General features: G+C 49.8%; 4 protein-coding genes across 4 annotated transcripts; 1 reads left to right on the top strand and 3 right to left on the bottom strand.

Moving 5' to 3' along the window:
* Positions 1-992: 992 nt before the first annotated feature.
* Positions 993-4,670, bottom strand: KD926_004495 (uncharacterized protein; the record flags this gene model as incomplete). The annotated part of the gene is made up of 7 exons (XM_053095203.1): positions 993-1,724; positions 1,776-2,144; positions 2,740-2,955; positions 3,114-3,287; positions 3,354-3,398; positions 3,444-3,663; positions 4,180-4,670. The coding sequence occupies 7 exons, from the start codon at positions 4,668-4,670 to the stop codon at positions 993-995; spliced, it is 2,247 nt and encodes a 748-aa protein (XP_052950107.1).
* Positions 4,671-5,446: 776 nt separating this feature from the next.
* Positions 5,447-6,454, bottom strand: KD926_004494 (telomere-associated recQ-like helicase; the record flags this gene model as incomplete). The annotated part of the gene is made up of 3 exons (XM_053095202.1): positions 5,447-5,597; positions 5,742-5,917; positions 6,161-6,454. The coding sequence occupies 3 exons, from the start codon at positions 6,452-6,454 to the stop codon at positions 5,447-5,449; spliced, it is 621 nt and encodes a 206-aa protein (XP_052950106.1).
* Positions 6,455-10,020: 3,566 nt separating this feature from the next.
* On the bottom strand, positions 10,021-15,475 carry KD926_004493 (type I polyketide synthase; the record flags this gene model as incomplete). Its single annotated transcript, XM_053095201.1, has 2 exons — positions 10,021-15,294; positions 15,380-15,475. 2 exons carry the CDS (start codon positions 15,473-15,475, stop codon positions 10,021-10,023), a joined length of 5,370 nt encoding a protein of 1,789 aa, XP_052950105.1.
* A 4,034-nt stretch (positions 15,476-19,509) lies between these two features.
* Positions 19,510-20,506, top strand: KD926_004492 (uncharacterized protein; the record flags this gene model as incomplete). Its single annotated transcript, XM_053095200.1, has 3 exons — positions 19,510-19,650; positions 19,707-20,362; positions 20,440-20,506. The coding sequence occupies 3 exons, from the start codon at positions 19,510-19,512 to the stop codon at positions 20,504-20,506; spliced, it is 864 nt and encodes a 287-aa protein (XP_052950104.1).
* Between the last annotated feature and the right edge of the window lie 281 nt (positions 20,507-20,787).

Below are 20,787 nucleotides of genomic sequence, written 5' to 3'. Positions count from 1 at the left end.
TATACTACTGCACCCCAATAGGCTCGGTAGGCTTAACAGTAGGGGTTAAAATAATAGACTTAGAACAATCATTACATAGAGACGCCAGATTATGTTTAAGGGCCAATATATGGCGTATTCCAAGTTTTACCTGCTGTAGCCGGCACTGATCATTCATAGACGGGCTGAGCAAGAGGACTGAAACAAAAGGGTCGGTTTTATTCAAAAGGTCCACAAGCAGACAAAGAACAGGACGAGTCCCTTGATACATCACTTGTTGCTCTGATATGTTGGCTGAGGGAAAGGGCACTATAGCAGTCTGGCAGACTTTACAGACAGGCTGGCTAGAGGACGACATAGCGGAAATAAAAACAGCAGAGTGAGATCACTGGAATAATAATTGTAAGAGGGTTATGCACGAAGAAGATCTAGAGGCACTCTAATAAAGATATTTTAGTATTTCGCCAATGTCTTCCTTAAGTTCAACTATCAAAGGGTATATAGAGGAAAAGAGGAAGATTATTTACTCTAGTAAAGGCATTTTGATGCTTTACTAATGTCTTTCTCCAGTTTAACGATCAGAGGGCGTATAGAGAGAAAGGAAAGAAAAAGAGAGAAAAAAGAGAGAAAACAGAGAAAAGATAGGAGGGGAAATTATATACCTTAATAAGGATATATGCTTTAATACTTTGCTAATGCCTTCCCTAAGTTCAACATTTAGAGCGCGTGTAGAGGAGAAATAGAAAAGGCAAAGATAAAGGCAAAAACAGAAAACAAGAAGAGAGAGTTTCTAGATCTTTTTTATTATAGAGGAATTATTCTGTGGCATCCCTAAACCCCCTAAGGAAGGCTTCCTCAGCGTCTCCCCATAAAGGAATCTATTATATTACTAACTCTTACCTGAAGAAAATATTGAGGGAATCCGTTAATAGTAAAATAAAGAAGCCGAAATATCTGTATAATTGAACTATAAAGTAGAGTATAAATTGAGAGTACAAAAAGAGTTATATTCCTTAGAATAGTTTTACCTTATCTGCCTTTTTTTTTTTAGGGTCGGAACCCTCTGCTACATTCCTAGGTACATCTTCTGTTATATCTATAGGGCCTTTACTATCCTTTTTAGCCTCCTCGCCCTCCAGATACTGGACGTCGATATCAGACATTTCACGTATGCGAGAACTCGCCTTCATAGTACTGATTAAGGCTTTGACTACGTCCTCTGGGGAGAGGCGTTGGTCCTTGGGGACAAGTTCCATCAGGGCATGGCGGACCTTGCTGATAGTATTATCCTGATTGAGGACCCATATATCGATATTAAAGCTCGGTACCGAACTGTCTCCAGTTACGTCTAGGGTATCGGTAAACATATCCCAATTCAGGGTGACCACAAGGTCGGGGACAGCCTTAGTAAGGTTCTTGGCAAAAATGCTAGCATTGAAGCTGTCCGACACAATGTAATCGTAAATCTTGACTGTTCGAGTCTGTCCGACACGGTTTACCCGCCCGATGGCTTGCTGCTTGAGGGAGTCGGATGTAAAGATATTAAAGAGGTATACGTTCCGGCAGAGATTCTGAAGGTTAGAACCCGCTGCGTTAACGTAATAGGAGCATATTAAGACCATGCATTCATCCACTTTGGTTGTAAAATCTCGTACCAGCTCGATACGCTCCTTGGAGTTAAGTTCCGAGTGAAAGACCCGACAGTTAATACAGGCATAATAAAAGGCGGCAGCGATAAAGAACTGCTAGACAGGAGTCGTACACTAGACTATTGACTTTTCCTGTTGCAGGAAGACCTCCTGCTGGATTATAGACAGGAGGGCGCGTAACTTCGGGCTACCGCGCAATAGGTACAGGAGAACGTTTTGATCGGTAAATTGCTCGGGGATATCATGCGTTACCGGGGCAGGGGCTGTAGTATCCTCGGTATATTTCCGCATCAGAATCTGATTTTTAACTTGTATCGCTTTTTTGATCAGTTGAGGACCGAGTGTGAGATGCCGGGCCTGAGTGTCGAGGAATCGTGCACTAGCTCGCACTAAGAGGTGGTAGCAATACCTGAAGAACAGCCAGGTGATAACCAGCGTGAGTTCTCGATACTTGGCCATGTTCCATATGATTTGGCCCTCGCGGGTCTGGACAAAGAGGTAACGGCGGAATTGCTTCTACTATCAGTAATATTAGGTAGCTTTACGGGCACAGTAACAAACAAAAACCATTTAATATTGGGAAAGAGGTATGTTATCGCCAATGCGTTTACCATTCGCAAACGGGATGCAGGAGGATAACAAGTGCCGGATTATCAGGTATTTCTATAGTTGACGGAGGCGGAGGCCGCGGACCACACTATCCGGGCAGACGAGTTCGTCAGACACTTTAAGGATGAATCGCTGGACCGCCTCATTCGTGAGGATCAGCTGGGCTTGGGAATAGATATCGGGGAGTATAAACGGGTTAGTCTTGGGATTCACGCCTATCCATAAGTTATCGTTTTTGGGTAGCAACAGGAATGGGAGTAAGCCGGCCATATCGTTATAGGAATTGAAGATAGGGGTAACGGTAATAGATCTATCGGGCAGCAGTCCATTGCGCCGTATCCGGGTTCCGAAACGTATGGGCCTCGTCGGCAACCATCGTGTCAAACAGTCCCCGAAGGGATTTAGGCCACTCCGCCAGGGAGCTGTTGCCATATTCTTCCGCCCATGACTTGTACTCGGCGGGTCCATGTCGCTGCGCCAAAGTCTAATAACTGGTAATGACTACGGCATGATGTGCTTGCGGGCCAGTCATCCATGAGAGATTGCCTGCCAGTTTAGGAATGACTTTGACGTCGACTGGGGGGTCTTCCCGCGCGTTTCCAAAGTACACAATGACTTTGAGCCGTTTGGTGACGGCCTTGATCTCAGCGGCCCATTGCCACACCAGATAGGGGGGGCAGATAATAAGGGTGGGCTTGTCTTTCAGCGTTATAGCCCGCTACAAGCAAACAGGTTAGTCAAAGATCAGGATAATAGGGAGGTGCTGGAGAAGCCTTCCCCAGCACCTACCCAAGGAAAAGCCAGAAAACGAATAGAGGTGGGGTCACTTACGTGCAGAATATACCCGGTAACTATCTAGGTTTTGCCAAGTCGAACCATATCGGCCAAGATGCACCCGGAGAGCAGTGGATTTTCGCGGAACTGTACGATTGCATAAATGGCTACGGGCTGCCAAAAACGGAAAGACGTATTGATCCTTATCGCGGGATATTTGGGGACGTCTGGGTTACTGATATTGAGTGCCTCGCAGGCCTCCTCGTGATTCTCGCACTAGAGTTCGAGGTTGTCGAGCTAAGTCTGCTGCTCGCGAGCGATTTCGATGGATGCCGCGGTAACTTGGGACAGGGTTACCCGGCCGTCAGGCGTGTCTTTATAAGCCTCCTAAATGGTATCAGCAGTATAGTGTGCTAATGTTAGCGTATCGACCTTTTGCCCGGTAGGATAATATATGGAGTAGGGCCCTGCGGTAGCCATAAGAACCTTAAATAGTGTTATAGAGATCTCATCCGCCTCGTCCTGCATGTTATCCTTATGGGGGAGCTTTGTGTTACCAGTATCCGAGGCATCTGGCGCCGGCTCCTCTGCTAGTTCCTCCTCGATGAGGCGCAGACACAGTTCGATCAAATGGAACTGCCAATAGGGCTCGCTGAGGTCGGGAGTCTGAGAGACAGCTTAAAATGCCCGCTGGGTTACGGGTATCAGTTTATCTCTTCAATGGCGGAGACGAGCAACCGGCCCGGCCGGTATAGAGATATCGGGGGTCGGAATAGATGATCGGCTTGCCGATAGGGAGATACTGGCAGGGGCAGGGGCAGCGGAAACGGGAATCGGGGTTCCTGTGAGATTCTTGCTCTTAGCAGACGACCTCATGCTTCAGCTTGGTCTCGGCGGGGGGGGTCGGGTAGAACGCTTGCTTGAGACCCTTGGCTTGGAGGCCGGTTTCTCGGGGGCAGCGGGGGCAGCGGGTCCAGACGTAGGAGATTCTGTGGAAGGCTTCCTTGGGTCCTTTTCCAGACTAGCGTTCTCGCTAGGTGGGGAATGGAGGGTCTAAAGAAAAGCACAAATAAAGTTGTGTATCTCTTTATTTACGCTGAAGAGGGCCATACCTTTTTCCACACGGGAGGCAGCAAATTCCTGTCGAATAATGCGAAAGATTACCTACATTACCTTCTCTTTATGCTCCTGTGTCCAGGCTTTCTTGTAAAAGATCCCGTCCACGTTGCGCGTATTGACGTTAACCAGGGTAAGTAAACAAAAGGCAATCCAGTCGGCCCGGTCCCAGTTGGTCTTGTCGGAAAAATGGTTGAGGTATTTGGTATTACCGCTGTTGGCTGCGGCATGGATACGGGCAATGATAGTGGTAAACGATTTACCTTGATTCATATTGTTGCCGCTAGATTGAGCGGGGAGGATAGCGTGCAGGTAACAGTATAGGAAATAGGGTCGGAATAGAGTACCCTTAAGCCATTTCTTCAGTTCTTTTACGCTCGTAACGGTCTCTAGGGCAGTACAGATACCTTTCAGGTTACTAATCTCGGTAAGGTCGAATCTGGCAAGGGTATTTTTCTGGTCGATATCCTCCAGGGTATCGTTATCCGCGTTAATAATGTTATCCAGGCCGTCCTCGTCGGACGAGAATTGTAGGGTAATCATCTAGAAGATACTAAATTTGCTTTCCTAGAAGGTCGAGTGAGATGCAGGGGAATAGATTCGGAAAGAAAAGTAAAAAAGAAGAGAAGATCTAAAGGGAGAAAAGGGGGGAAAGAGAGTATTTATACCTTTTAGCGAAAAGGAAGGTATCTTTAGGACCTGCTATACTGTCTGCATCGCTGCCATAGCATGTGCCGGGAGTAGTGAATGCCGCGCTTTATTGCCTGCGGGTGATTCCACTGGGGACGGCCCAGGCATGTACCACAAAACGATGCACGTAGCCGGCTAAAGGGGATCCCCACTATCGCCTTGTGGCCTTTAGTAGGATCTCTCCGCTATCCCGCGTGCGATGACCTGGGTTCCTAGCTCTCGACCATACAAGGTTCTGGGGAAGGCTTCCTCAGGAGATCCCCGCCATGGCATGTGCCGGGAGTAGTCAATGGCGGGAGTAATGAATGCCGGGAGTAGTGAGTGCTAGGAGTAATACATAGTAGGAATAGTGAATGCTGCACTTTGTTGCCTGCGCATGATTCCACTAGGGACGGCCCAGGTATTTACCACAAAACGATGCACGTAGCCGGCTAAAGGGGATCCCTACCATCGCCTTATGGCCTTTAGTAGGATCTCTCCGGCTAGCAGTAGAGGAGTACTCTGTAAGTAATTATTCTGTGTGTAATAACCTGGGTTCCTGATCCTTGACTATATAAGGTTCTGGGGAAGGTTTCCTCAGGAGATCCCCGTAAGGATAATTAGGAATAGTTCTACATCCATAAGGCTGTTTACTGCTGGCTGAGCGCGGTCGTAGACTCCTGAGGCCGGGCCACGAAGATGCCGCAGCCTGGGTATCTGGTTCCCGGGTGGTCCGCTTGCTGGGGAGGCCCTTGGTCAGCAGACATCTCTCCAGCGGCCCGCTGCATCCGGAAGATATATCTTTCCGCGCGGGTTAGAGACTGAGCAGGTACCGCGGTACCGATAAGAGACAGAAACTCACTCGGATCAGTTGATGGATGCTTGGCCCGGATGTGTGTCTGTAAGGCCCGACGGGAGAGGCGCAGCGTCGGGCAGCCGGGTCACTGACAGGGCAATGCCTCCCATTGGGGCAGCCTCGGGAAAGGGGCGATAGGGGGCTCCTGGGCCAGGAGACGGTACCAGACGTCGAGAGGAGACTGGACCGCTAGGGACTGGATGGTCTGGCGGTCCGCCGCACTCAGCAGGGCATGGCTCGTGTGGTGCTCGATATGCTGGCGCACCTGCGGAAGGTAAATAACAGTCTAACATGTAATGTACACCAGTAGCTATCATTCCGGGTAGAGTTGTAGGAAGGCCCAGGGCAGTGATTGGACCGCATGTATTAACCGACCCGACAGAACGCGGGACTTTTGTATTAGCTGGTATAGTGGGGAGATCTCTGGTGGAGTGTAGCTCTCGCAGTCTGAAAGACCTCGGAAAGATACCGAACGAAAGACGAGGGTATACTACAGTCGGGATGCTACGGCGAACTGCTCAATCCGGCCCGGCGTTAGGCCGAATGGCTGGCTGACGTCTACGGCATAGACCTGTTCGTTAATGTGGCTATAATGATCTGCCTGCGCAGCTAGGATATTACTGAGAGCCGCGGTGGCAATTCTCCAATCAGCTGGCGTTGCCTGCGAAACGAGGTACTTTTTAGCAATAGCAATAGCAATATATCGGTAGCTACAGATGGTAATATCCTGCCCATGAAGGAAAGGCTGGGCGGTCTCTCGCATGAAGGCGGTAATCCTACCAGCCTGGGAACGGGGGGGCATTGCCTCAGGTAAAACGAAGAGATAGTTATCTATTGCGCTGGACTGGACTTAACAGTAATGTAAACGCGGCTGTCCGTTCTTCCGCAACTGCTGGTGGAGCAGCACAAGAAAAAGGCAGATGCGCAGCAGATACAGCACTACCAGTTAGCTAACTGAGAGGTACAGAAAGCGGGCTACATGCTGCGTAATCTAAATGCGCACCTGCGACTTATAGTACTCGGTAATGAAAAGCACGTTGCCCTGGTATAAATACAGGTTCCGCGGTATTGTCGAGGTATTCTGCCACTTCAGCTGCAGCAGTTCGGGCTCCCGACTCGGCTGGCCCTACGTCAGTTAGATCAGGAGAGCAAGATAATCGAGAAACCACTGAGTCTGAATCCGATACGCCATAACGGCGCGCGGATTCTACCGATTATCCTGGCGGAAAGGGGCCATGCCCGCCGGCAGCGTCGTCTAGACTGCAAACAATGGCGCATAGGTAGGCTGGAGCTGGTTCGCCGGTATATCAAAAAAGCAGAAACCGGCCCGATGCTCGCCTAGATCATCGACTAACGTGGTAAGATCGATAGAAAGATAAACGCTAAGGAAAAGTCTGTACTCAAACGTCTGGGTTACCGACTGGAGGAGGGCCTCAATCTACCCACGGATATCGTCAAGATGAATCTCCCGGGGAGACCCGCGGTAGAATAGAGTCTGGTAATCTGGCGACTACAGTATATTTCCCGGACGAGCGGTATGACAAATGTGCTAACGAGCCTGATCGAATAACTCGAGAATGGCGTAAAGGGGGTAGAGACTCCCACGGACAGCGTATCGGGCTTGGATCGCTTGGGCCCGTTGGTACTGATTCCGGACCTCATGCCGGGGCCGAATGTCCTGCAGATAGTGATACCGCCGGAAAGGAAAGGTATATTCGAGTAGCAGGACTCGGCTGACCCAGATCAGGGCGGAGAGCGAGAAAAAATACGAGTATAGCTCCTGAAAGGTAAAGGTAGAGACCTAGATACTAAATACGGCCGTAAACGCTATCAGATTAGCCGCAAATTTATCGCCGGTATGTTAGATGCTAGTCGTCGTAAGACAGCTCAGGCAGAAACTAAATAGACTTTCGTTGAGCCATCTCTGTCCCGCAGGTAGGAGGGCCGGTAGAACCAGCCGCCCTGTATTATCGGTATAAGAGAAGCACTGGGCAGATTCTACTGTTGGAGATAGGAGGTACTCCTCTTCCTTATTCTTATCTTATTCTATGTCCTATTTATTGTCGCTAAATACACTGTTGACCTCGCTAGCGGAACACCTGAAGAAGGCTTCCTCGGGGCTTTCCTTATGGTCGGTTGCTGGGAACTGATCGTTTATTTTAATCCTGTGCTGCTGACGGCCCTGTAAGGCACCTTAATTTTGCGGAAATAACAGCAGAATGTGAGAGTCCGGGAAAAGCTCTACTAAATGATCCGCTACGTTTGGCCGGCGGTAGACAGGGATGCAGACTGCAATCATGGTCTGATATCGGGTTACCTGCCTTTTTATAACAGGCCTCTCCTCGGCATCAATTGGGTCACAGGAAGATACTGATAGCGATCGTTTTCTTAGCCGAGCTGGTAGGCTATAAGATATTACTGGTAACTCAAAAGATGCCGTAATAATTACCGGTAACAGTGCTGCTTGCGTAAATTTAATGGCGTCCAGCTAGCAGAGAAAACGTTCCAACGTTATCCAGATCCGATAGAAGTATTCTTTTTGGTATAGATCCAGCGGGATCCCGAGATCTTGGAGCTGTCTGTTACCTGGAAACGGGGCGGCCCGGAAGGACCAATATAAAAAGTGCTTCTATATCTTGATGTATCTTTTCTCGGTAGCTAGCTGTAGCCGGTCTAACGCTCGCTTATATAGCTTACCGGCAATAGTGCTATGGAAGATCTGGCGGATCGGCTCGTAGGTAATATCCAGTGTATCTAACGCCCGAACCATAATGCGGTCAAACGAGGCCCCGATCATGTAAAGAACGGTAGTATAATAGCTGCTCTTCTCAGTCTGCCAGACACTCGCAATCGTAGGATCTTGCTGAAGGGTATTGGGATGGCCCCGGAACTTAATAAGCGTTTGAAGGGGCCGTCTCTCCAGATATCGAAGCCATCCGGTCTGGGCTAATTATAGAGTTATCGTTTCCTTTCTAGGGGGGATCATTCCCGTACGCGGAATTTCCCCTGATCCAGATTTGATTGGTCGAATGGAGGGGGGCGTCTTAGGCTGGCAGGAGCTTACATCGGCATCATTCTCCGCTGGCGTCGGGGATAATGGGGGTAGAGTCGGTAGGCACAGTTCATTGGGGGATAACTGTACAGAGGCAGGGGACGGAAGTATTAATTTTCTATCAGGATTAGGCGGTACGACCGAGGACTGGGGGCTCATGGGTCTCTAGGGACACGTAGGCGCAGTTACCCAGTACCGACAATAGCGGGCATGGGTAAACCAACTTTGCCCCTGAACAGGGATCCAGGCCAGTGGGCGAGGGCTCCCGACAGTATGCTTGATCCGGTGATATCGCTAGAGCCATTTCTTTGAGGCAGTAAGAAAGCTACAGTAGTTACACTGCAGTAAATCATAGATTAGTAGGTTAGGAATAGCGTCAGTACTATCAGCCAGCAGAGGAAAATCAGTATAATCTTTACGAGGGCGCGCGTCCTCTGGAATACATTATAATTGGTGCTCTATCGCGGTGCGGCTTTCAATCTGATAGCAAATACGTAAATGCCGCGATATTAGACGATTTAGGAGGGCATACTGGCAGTCATAACAGATAATACATTGATACTGACTGTTGTACCAGAGATATTGAAAAGCCGGTTCCATCTGGATGTATAACGGGGTTTACTCCCCTAATATTATGCAGATCTTGATGGAGAGAAAATGATGCCTACCAGGAGTAGTATTATAGTATAGGGAAAGAGACTAAGTATCATTCATTCTATCAGGAACAGATAGGAGAATAGATATATCATTATACTAGACGTAACGTGGCGCGACGGACGGAACGCGACGCGACCTCACCTAGCGCGACAAGAAAAAAGAAAAACCAATTACCAAGGATTAACTTTAGGGGGGGTCCTGTTACCCCACTCCGGATCCCCCCAGAGTTGGTCTAGCGCCGGGAGGCTTCACTATGGAGACCTGGGGGGGGATCCGGGGGCTCCTCTCTGATAGGGAAATGATGGGAGCGATACTAGAGCGGTTTAGGTGCGGTTCCATACGGCTGATGGCTCGATAGGGCTAGCGGCAGGTAAAATGCGCAACCCTCCCGTTATGCGCGGCCGGAGTTTGTACGGGAAGTGACGGTCACTTCGCGGCTCCTGTGTTATAGCAACATGCTTTTTTTTCCAAAATCTCGCTCGAAGGAGTTCTCGATTGTCAATTTTTGAATATTGGAGAGTGATAGAATGGATGAAAACATAGGAAAAAAAAGGAAAATGAAAAATATTAGGCACTATATTGTTACATTTTGGTTTTCGGTACCGAGATAGTGATAAAATTATACTGACAGAACCCCCCGGCGATGGATGGGCCGCGAATCAGGCCCGCTGCAGAAGCCACTGGGCAATATGCTCCACCGTTGGACAGGTCCATATGAGGGTGGGCGGGATCTGCAAAGCCAGCGTCTGTTGCAATCTTTTCCGGAGACGCACCGACATCACGCTGTCCACGCCCATATTACTAAGGGGCTCAAAACAGTCCACTTCGTCCGCCTTCAGGTGTAGCACCTGGGCGACGCATTCCTGAGTGTGCTCACGCATGTCAGTCGAGTGCTCTGATGCTGATTTCGGAGTCGCAATGCTGGAGGATTCAGCGGACGACACCAAACCGACGGATCTGGAATCGGAAACGGATTCCTTGCGTATCACAATGTCAGAGAGTAGTGGGCTGGGAAGCATTTGGCCCTCCTCGATAGATAGACTGCGAAGCACCACGGCGTGGTCAATTTCAAACTTGGAGGCATGTGTCCACGCGCGAAACGCCTCCTCGTTTCTGATATCGGTGATGCCGTTACTGGCTAGCTCCAGATCGATCAGCTCGGAGCTGGTGGCCATCCCCATCCCTCGCCAGCTGGTCCATTGAAACGAGACCGTGTGGCCCCCTTGCCGTCGCCGATAGGTGGCCAGGGTGTCCAGAAACGCGTTACCAGCTCCATACGATGCCTGTCCTGTCAGGCCAAATAACGGTCCGCAGGAAGAAAACAGGATCATGAAGTCCAGTGATTCGGGGGGGAATAGCGCATGTAACGTCAGCGCCCCAGACACCTTGGGAGCCAGCACCCGACACATCGAAGCGGGCGTCGTGTTCAGAACGAGCTCACTCTCCAAGACTCCAGCCGCATGGATAACCCCCAACACTGGGGGAAAGGATAACGCGTTGAGTGCGATGGATAGCCGCGATTGAGCGTCTGAAGACGCGATATCTACGGCCAGGGAACAGATAGTTACGCCTTGTGTCTCCAGATCTCGAATTTTCTGGAGAGCCGACGCAAATCGAGAGGAAGCGGCAATGCAGGTTGCCCACTCACTGCGAGGAGGTAACTTGCTGCGGGAGACTATGATCAGACGACGGGCCCCCTTGGCGGCCAGAAATTGCGCGACCTGCAGCCCCAGGGCGCCCAGTCCCCCAGTAATCAGATAAGTCCCTCCAGGGCGAGGCAAGAGCGAATTGTGCTGAGCCCGAGGGAGTAGATTGCCTTGGGAAAGAGATCGAAGCCGGGCTGTGCGTGGGACGCCATCCAAGATGCGGATCACATCGGCACCCTGCACATATTTCATCGTCGTCAGGGGAAATAATGACGACTCTAGGTCAATAAGCCCCCCCCAGATGTCTGGGTGTTCGGCGGCGATAACTCGGGACAGCCCACAAAGAACAGACTGAGCAAGACAGGCCGCGGCCTTGCCTGTGAACACGTGATCCGTGAGAACAAAGATTTTGGGGGGTAAAGAGAGATTTACCACCAATTTTGCTATCTCTAACAGTTCGCAGGTATATTCCTGGCATGCAATGGCGATGGCATCGGAAGGAAGCAGGCGACCTGGGACGTAGACAATCGCCGAGTGGTGGGTTAGGCAGCCTTCTTCCGTCTCCATGAGATCTGAGAGCTGACTTGCTCCAGTCAGCATCAAGATGGAGCCAATTTCAGGCTTGAGAGCCGCTGCATAGTGCTCCACCCTTTCGTGGTCTCGCGATATGAGTACGATATGATCCAGGCGAAGAGGGGTTTCTACGTATGACGCCGGGGGCCACTCTAGCTGGTGCACAAGACCGTCGACACTGAAATCCATACCAGGGGCTTCTTCAACCTCTGAGTATCGTAGCGACTCCAACTGGACCAGGACATTGCCTTCGTCATCACAGATACTGACGTGCGCGGCGGTCATATCTGGAACCTTGTCCACATACACCACCCCCCTCCGGGGAGGTGCTGACTCAGTGAGAACAGTGATGCGATGGATGTGAGCAGGCATACGCAGTCTGGGCTGGTCGAAGAATATGGTGGATCCCACTGAGATGGCAGCATCCATGATGGGCGCCCAGGAATGGATATCCCAGGGCAAGGGGCTGGATCCGAGATCTGGGGCAACTTCAACCTGGGCAATCATCTCCCTTAAATTTCCGTAGTGCTCGGTGATCGCCCACGGAAACCCCATCGAAGCGACACCGACCTTGTGAAGATACTCCACGGAGAAGTTGTCTCCGAGTTTCGTTCCAATCCGAAGTTGGACGGCCTTCGTATCTATGCCGGCAGGGGTAGAGTCGCGCCCAACCGTGCCGCCCCAGCAGCCCGTCGTGTGTGTCAGCCACGCCTCATCTTGCTCTGAGGCGTTCGGTTCGACGAGGAGGGAGCAAATCCTGAATCGATCGGGTTTGATAATGACCTGGACATCTCGGGGCTGGCTCACCAGCACCGGGAGGCGGAGAGTGATGTCGGAAAGGGTGCGAGCCGCGATTCCCTCGAGGAACGTATTGATCAGAACCGCCGCGGGGACAATCTCGGCCCCATGGACTGGGTGGCTCCCGGGGAAGGGCTTGACATGCTCGTCAATTCGGGTGGTGTAGACCGTGGTATTCTCACCAGCAATGGAAACCCGCTGGCCGAGAAGCGAGTGCTTGTCGACATCAAGGGTCACCCGGTGGTCCTCCAAAGGCCGGGCCTCCACTTCTCTCCAGAATGGCCGATGATTCCAAGTCGTCGTCGGAACCTCGGCCGCCCAGACGCCACCCATTGCCCTTTTCCAGTCCACTGCAGCCCCTTGGCAGTGGAGCTGAGCGATGCTGCAGAGGATCGACTTTTCCGCCGGCTTCCCACGGGCCATGGTGTGCGTGACGGTAAAATTGGCGACGCCTTGATGCATCATGGTTTCCTCGATCGACTGTGCAACAATTGGGTGAGATGAAACTTCTAGGAATAGTCTCATACCGTCCGCCGCCGCCGCCTGCACCGCTGAGGTCAGCCTGACCGGATTGACCATATTTTCGACCCAGTAGCTGCTGTCACGAAGGGGTGCGGAGCGCGGGTTCAACAATGAGGTAGTGTAGAGTGCTACCTTGGGTGGGCACGGAGAGAGACCACCCTCAAGGGCGTGTCTCAAGGGCGCGGAGAGAATGCGAAGCTGGGGGTGATGGAAAGCAATGTTGGATTTCACGTGGAAGAACTTGATTCCTCTGGCCTCGAGCGTTGCAGCGAGGGTTTGGACTTCATCAGTGGGCCCCGATACAACGCAGGACGAAGGAGAGGCATATATGGCGAGGGCAAGTTGTGTTTCACTGCCGAGCTCTTTTTCCATTTTGTCCCCCGGCATATTCACCAGGATCATTGCCCCAGAACCGATAAAATGACGGTAGAGTTTTGCCCGTCGACATACAACCAGGGCACCCTCCTGCGCCGAGATACAGCCTGCGGCCACGGATGCGGCGATCTCTCCCACTGAATGGCCGATTATCGCATCACAGGGGACGTCTTTGGACTGCAGAACCGCGTGGAGTCCGATGTGCATTAGATAGGTAAGAACTTGAATCTGATCTGCTGCACCAAACTCTCCCGATTCCAAGGCCTGTAGCGGTGAGAACTCGAGCTCTTCTCGGACAAGGCGCTCAAGAGGAGACACGGCATTGTAGAAAACCGGATCGTGCAGCAGGTCTTTGGCCATATCCAGCCATTGTGCTCCATGGCCCGAAAATACCCAAACCACCCTTTTGGAGCTTTCATTCTCGATGCTTTGCACTTGGCCGGAGAGCGTCCAATCACAAGGATCGCCCTTGATGAAGGCTTCAAGTTTCTCAACCACGTCTGCATGGTCTGTGGCGATGAATGCCGCTCGATATCGGTGATGTTCCCGGCGTGTGGCTAACGTCGCCGCGATGGACCCGAGATGGTGCTGTTGTCCCACAGTCGAGATCCAAGTTTTCTGCGTCTCTGCCTGGAGGAAAAGCCGCCTCTCTTGCAGTGCTGAGAGAAGTATGGCTTGATAGTTCCTAGGCACTGGTTCGCCAGGGCCTTGGAACGACCCAGGGTTGATGTATTCCTCCACAAGGGCATGGCTGACCGTTCCCCCATACCCATACGCACACACGGCAGCACGGCGAGGGCCGTCCGACGCCGGCCACTCTTGGGCCTCACGCACCACGCGGAGCCCAGTTTGATCCCAATTCATGCGCGAATTTAAAATTTTGAGATTTGCCTGCGGTGGTAGAATGCCCCTTTGAACGCTCAGAATTGCCTTAATGAGGCCGACCGCGCCGGCCCCAGCCTCCAGATGGCCAACATTCGGCTTGACGGAGCCGATGAAACACGGCTGGCCGGCAGGTCGGCAGCTCCCATAGACGGCTGCGAGAGCAGAGACTTCTGTTGGGTCACCTAACGGTGTTGAGGTGGCGTGGGCCTCGATGTAATCGACAGTAGAAGGCTTAATGTGGGCATCCCAAAGGGCATTCCTAGCCACTAGCTCTTGGGCCTTGGCATTGGGAGTCATGATGCCATTTTTGTAACCATCGTGGGCCACTGCACTTCCTTTCAGGATTGCAAGAATGTGATCACCGTCACGCACAGCGTTGGCCATATTTTTGAGAACAATAATAGCGGCGCCTTCGCCGCGGCCGTATCCTTGGGCGGCTTCGTCAAATGAGCGACAACAACCCTGGGGGGACAGGGCCCCGGATTGTTCAAGTACCCTTGTTAATCCAGGGCCACAAATGGCATTGACTCCACCAGCAATGGCTACTGTAGACTCTCCTTGAAGAACCGCCCGTCTTGCATGGTCAATGGCGACCAATGACGAGGCACAAGCAGCATCAACCACGGAACTGGGCCCCATCAGATTCAGATGGTAGGATATACGGTTCGCCACGCCACAGTACGCAGTGCCGATGCCCATCCATGCGTCAATGCCCGGCAGATCCTCTAGTATCAGCTTGGAGTAGTCATCCGAGTTAACTCCCATGAAAACAGCCGTGTTGGAGCCAGAAAGGCTCTGAGGCGCAATTCCAGCATTCTCCAGGGCTTCCCATGTCACCTCTAATGTTATCCTCTGCTGCGGGTCCATTTGCTCGGCCTCCGCGGGCGAGATCTGAAAAAAGGCCGCATCGAAGTCCTCCAGCTGATCGAGAAAATATCCACGATGGTTCATCTGGTCCAAGAGACGCCCGTTCCGCGCGTCTCGATGCCTGTAAGGCTCCCATCGCATCGCGGGTATGTCTCCGGAGGCGTCGACTTTGTTGAGAATAGATTGCCATAAATCTTCTGGGGAGTTATTGCCCCCCGGAAGGCGGCACCCCATGCCCACTACTGCTACTGCATGGCAGGTCGAGTCCTAAAAAGAATGGTTACTAACCGATACGCTAAAACCGAGTTCATTTCCTTGGTAGGAATAGCCATGAATCAATCATCAAACTTACGGCAATGCCGGTGTCCAGCGTTGCTACACCTTCCTCAGCACATGGAGCAGCCTTGGGGCATGGTTGAAGGAGTTTTGGTCTTGTATAATCACCCATGGTCTTAGTGGATTTCAATGTGTTGTATACGGAACCAATAGTAAGAGCTATTCCTGTTGGGTAGTTCACGAGTATGAAGTAGAGTGGATGTAGATTTAGGCAAGATTCGCTACAATGGGCCTATTTATACAATTAAATTGGCGGTTTTCCGCCCAAGGTCCCTTTGTAGGGACTGCATCTTCGACATTATGGTTACGAAAGATTTCTGCTCTAGTGACATCACGATATCATGTCGTACCGTATGAGGATAAATTTCATCACGTCTGATCCGCTGGTTCATGCGCAGAACCACACAGTTGCTCTCAATGTTCTCTGTATTTTGGAGTTTTCCCACAGAACTATAGGTGGCAGAGCAAATAGGCCATGAGTTGTACATACACAAATACCCTTTGGGATTCGGTGGAGCTACCAAGTAGTGGCATGGCACGGAACTATGGTGCATCCACTATGGATACTAGGTATCTGGATTAGCGTACACAAGTATACCAATGTTACACCTGCTCTGATCCTGTGTCATCCTCGCAGCACATCTACTGCGCATGGAGATCTGCACTGTAAACAACCGGGCGTTCCACAATCGTATATGGCTTGGTACGAAGTAGAAGGAACAGAGTTCTAGATGGCCCGTCCTGCTCCGACCCCGACTCCGGTTCAGTCTTTCTCTCCTTCCCGTACTCGTGGGTCTAGTTGCCACATGGCTCCATATTTTCGGAGGATGTAGAGACGTTTCGGATATAAGTTTCTATCCACTCCAGTCGTGCCTAGTAATTAGGCCATAGTACATCTAGGTTTGCCACTATCTATTACTGTTACGCTGACGTGGGGTGCATATCCAAAACTTAGACCCCACCCTAACTCTATGGATAAATAAATAACTCAAAATTTATCAGGCATAGACCACCAGAAGCAATAAAAAGACCTAAGATGTAGGCTTTCAATTCACAAATCCTTATTATTCAAATCTATCAGATCATGGAATCATGTCTCAACCAATTACAGAATTTTCAGCCTGGGACGGTGGCTCCAGTCTTACACCATTTGTCTCTAGAGACACAGGAAGGTTATTGCGGGAGTATGTCAAAATATTTCCTAAAAACTTAAGGGCCACATAAAAGCCATAGTGTATACTGTATCTCGCCCTTGTGGCCATATCGGTTGATGGCTCACAACACCACCATTCAGGAACTACTAGTTCCACAAGTATTGCGGAGAAAATAGACAACAGAGCAAGATGGTATAAGACAATGGCTTTTTATTCAGATAGATGACTTCTTTCGACTCTATGTAACTCAGCCACTGCTGCTTTTGTCTTTGGATTGTCTGCCTTTCATGGGGGGCCTACCGACAAGGAGGAAGAAGGCCCTAAACACTTCTGAACCCGCGAAAGTGGCCTGGCCCTCCTTTAGGGATTTAGGCTTGAGTTTAGCCACTATTTTCTAGAAGGAAAACTGCCAGAAAGCATAAAACCAACAGGGGGCTAAAAACCGATGATGTGAAAAGAGCGTGTTAACTTTTATTCCGAAAAGACAAGCTGAACCACAGAGTAAGCCAAGTCATTATGTCACTCCACATTCTCCGCTGGAACCAACCTGGTCCCGATTTTGATTTATTTATTTATTTTGTGGGGGGTAACGGAAATTATACATTTCCCTGGAGGCCATTGCGTTGAACTGTAATATGAGCAACTTCGACTAAAACGTAAATCTCTCTTTCTGTAATATAAAGGTCTTCATATTATAAGTGATCGATAATATATCTATTACCATAGTCTTTCTACGCCTCAAAATAGTTTTTTCATAGTTACGTTATCTTAGGTGGTCTAAAAAACTATAATCGATTATATATATTTATAGTTTAATTATCAAGGTAAAATAAGGCTTTCCAACAACTAACTTCTATATATTAACTAAGGCCTGACTAAATAATCGAAAATTGTATTTTAATAGTCTTATTTTTACATACTAGGGGCCGCTAAACCGCTTTAAAAATTAGTCTTTGATTGTATCAGAAGTTTTCCATGGCTTGCACTCAGGATGGATTCCCGCTCCACATCCTTGTCCGTGCGTGTCCCTGCGTAAGGCTAAATTGCGGACCGCAGGTATTCTCCGCGGGCTATTCGGCCGTGCCTAGGAATTGTGGGCCCAACCATCATGTGTCAAGGTTTAGGAATTAAGGTGCAACCCAGCCCAGGATTTACCAAGGAACAGTGGTTTTGCAAATGGCGTAGTCGACGCCATACTAATGTCCCTGGATTTACAATAGAGTTACTTCCAGCTACCTTGCCCAGCGGGGACGTGACATCACGATAATAACCCAATGCTGTGGCCATGAATGTGCTGTTATCTCCAAGGAATAAGAATGCCTGGAGATCTGATCTGCTTTTGAGCTCTCGTCTGCAAAGATTATCCACCGACGCCTCCATGCAGATCATTTGGCAGGAAGGTCTACCTTGCCACGAAAATTGCCACCCATGCTAGGACCCCGGGTAAATGGGGCAACCATTCGAGTCGTCCGCTATCTAATGATGTTCCACTTACCTGAGGGTGGGCCGTAGTAAAGAGCCCTGGCTTGATACCCTATTATTCAGACAGTAAATCCGTTATAGTAGAGCTACAACGTATTCCAGCTGGATCGACTGTTCGGCATTCATTTTTTTGGTGGCATCTCGTGGTATCTTTAATTTGTATGGCTCTTATTTTAAGTCCTGAACGACTCCAACACGTACTCTGTTACCATCTGACCGTGTCTGTTACATCGAGCATGAAACATTTTAGAGCCGGACTCATACGCAGCTTGAGGGGTCCCGTCAACATAACATGACGCAACTAGTCAAACTCAGCCCCCACAACCAATGATCTTCCAAAGCTCACCGATGCGGTCTATACTAGTATGGACGAAAAATTGGAGGCAATATATTAACCAATATTGCAATTAATAGAATTGGGAGACTAGGAATGTATCTTTACTGGGAGGTTTCCTTCCCGTATATCGCCCCGATCCGCCCCCTCCATTCTAAATAGTAGCAAGGCAGACGCTGAAGGGGAGGTTTGAAGGGAAGAAGCCACGAAATCGGGATCATATTGTGGTGGAAATGCACTGCTTGTCACTATAGGGAGGGAGAATGACATTCTACTCTATTATAGCTCCCAACCAGCGGCCAAAGAATAGGTTAAATTAGAAAGGTAGCCAAACCTCGCCTGTCTAACTGCCCTATGCTCAGACGAACAGGTTATGAAATTAGCGATTAAAATAATAAGATAGAAGCTATTTGTTTGTATTAAATATACATAATCTACTTTCTCTAATCTATTTTATTTGTCGTTTCTACAGGGCTGGGACCTTTAGCATATCTAGTATCGCTAATAAGCTCTTAGGCTGGTACAGACTTGAGATATCTTTAAACTAGAAGATGAAGATTGTATCAGGAGCGACTAGAGAAGCCATACCCTATCTGCAGGGATAATCCGCGTGATTTCAAGCTAGAGGCAGAGTAGGATTCCATTGGTGCCTCTATGTACAAGATGTGGGAAGGGGGCAAACAAGAAGACGAGCGCGTCTCTTCTTGCCACAGTACGTCAAAAGTTTGTCATGTACATACCCTATTATGGACAAGCTACATCCCGCCCGCCCGCCGTCGGAGTCGGAGTTGGGGCCGGCAGATCCATGGTTCATTCCCCTTTGCGCCCGCCACAGTCAAAGAAGTGGATCACTATGAGCTTAAATCTAGAAACGGACCAAATGGAAACCACCAACCTCTGCGTTTTACCCCAAGAAACTATTTCCTAGAAAATGACGTAGGCTGCCCCAGTCCCACGCAGCCGGTATCAGTAGATGATGCGCCGGGGGGGCAACATATCCTGAATGATGATGCTGTCATACGCAATGGAGCGGGAGAAAATACAAGAAGGTGGTAGATAAGGGTTCCCATCCCTTAATGGTCCAAGCTACCCTGTCGTCTGGCTATAAGACCTGGACCTAGACCTTCAATTCACAGGTCATTGGTAATCGAGTGAAAGATTCCGGAATCCAAAACCATGTCTCAACCGATTACAGAAGTTTCAGCCTGGGACCGCGGCTTCAGTCTTGCACCGTTTCTCGCGGGAGATGCAGGAGCGTTGTTGGGGGAATATGCCAAAATCTCGCCTGAAAAAATTGAGGGCCACATACGAGCCATAGTATGTGTTGTACCTTGCCCTTATGGTCATATCTGTCGATGCTCACAACTCCACAGGCAAAACGAGGATGGGACAAGTTGCATTACCCTTGCTTTAGGATGTACACGTTTTTGCATTTCGACCTAGCCCAGTCTCCAATATATGATGAAATACTGTCCCGTGTTCGGAACGGCAGTGTGGTTTTTGACCTGGGCTGTGGCCTGGGTCAAGATATACGTCGCCTTGTTCATGACGGTGCACCGCCAGAAAACATCGTTGGTCTTGATATTTACCAGGAATACATTGATCTCGGCTTCGAGCTTTTTCGGGACCGAGACAGACTGAGTTCAACCACCTTTATCGCCCAAGACTTCTTTGACTGTCATCTCAACCTGGGGCCATGGGCCAATCGCCATAAAATTGTCAATTCTGGCTACTTCATGCATTTATGGAATTGGGATGGCCAGGTTCAAGTCGCCAAGCGGATCCTGGAGGCATTGTGTTTGCAAAAGGACGATATTATTGCCGGGGTACATTTTGGCAGTACTGAGGCGGGTATTTGGAACAAGGACCCTGTTAGCCAAGATCCTATGTACCGCCATAACTCCAAGACCTTCTCAAGGCTTTGGGAGCAGGTTGGAAGAGAGACCAAAACACGGTGGGTAGTCTGGTCCACGATGGAACATGACAAGGACCTTGTCAAACTGGACCCCGACGGGCTTCGTCTCCGATGGTATGTCAAGTTTCTGGGCGAAGATTCCAAGATATAAGGCATACCATTACTGCTGATGCTGGATACCATGAGACAAGGCGGGAGGCAGGCATGCGGGATAAGACTGATAATGATTTGGAATTGAAGCTGAATTTGCGGGTCTGATCCCTTAGTAATTCCTTGACCCTCTGGCCTCTGGAAGAGGACTATACTAGCTACTGTAGAATGAAATCTCTCTTTCTCTCCCTCTCTCTCTCTCATATCACTGGTTCCGATCATCAACGCTATCGGATGATTAAGCAGTGGGCGACCTTATATATAAAACCAGTGGTAGGGGTCACAGTTCGGGTAGGTTCAGGATTTATTATGACAGGTTCAGAGTGCTAAGGCCGAATTTCTAAACTAGTTTGATCGACTCAGCCGATTGGGCTCAGATTATTCCAGAG

The sequence above is a fragment of the Aspergillus affinis genome (assembly GCF_023601865.1).
Source record: "Aspergillus affinis strain CMG 70 chromosome Unknown NODE_216_length_29945_cov_99_989052, whole genome shotgun sequence".
NCBI lineage: Eukaryota > Fungi > Ascomycota > Eurotiomycetes > Eurotiales > Aspergillaceae > Aspergillus > Aspergillus affinis.
Note: the sequence above shows the minus strand (reverse complement) of the source record. Positions and strands in the feature narration are given on the sequence as shown.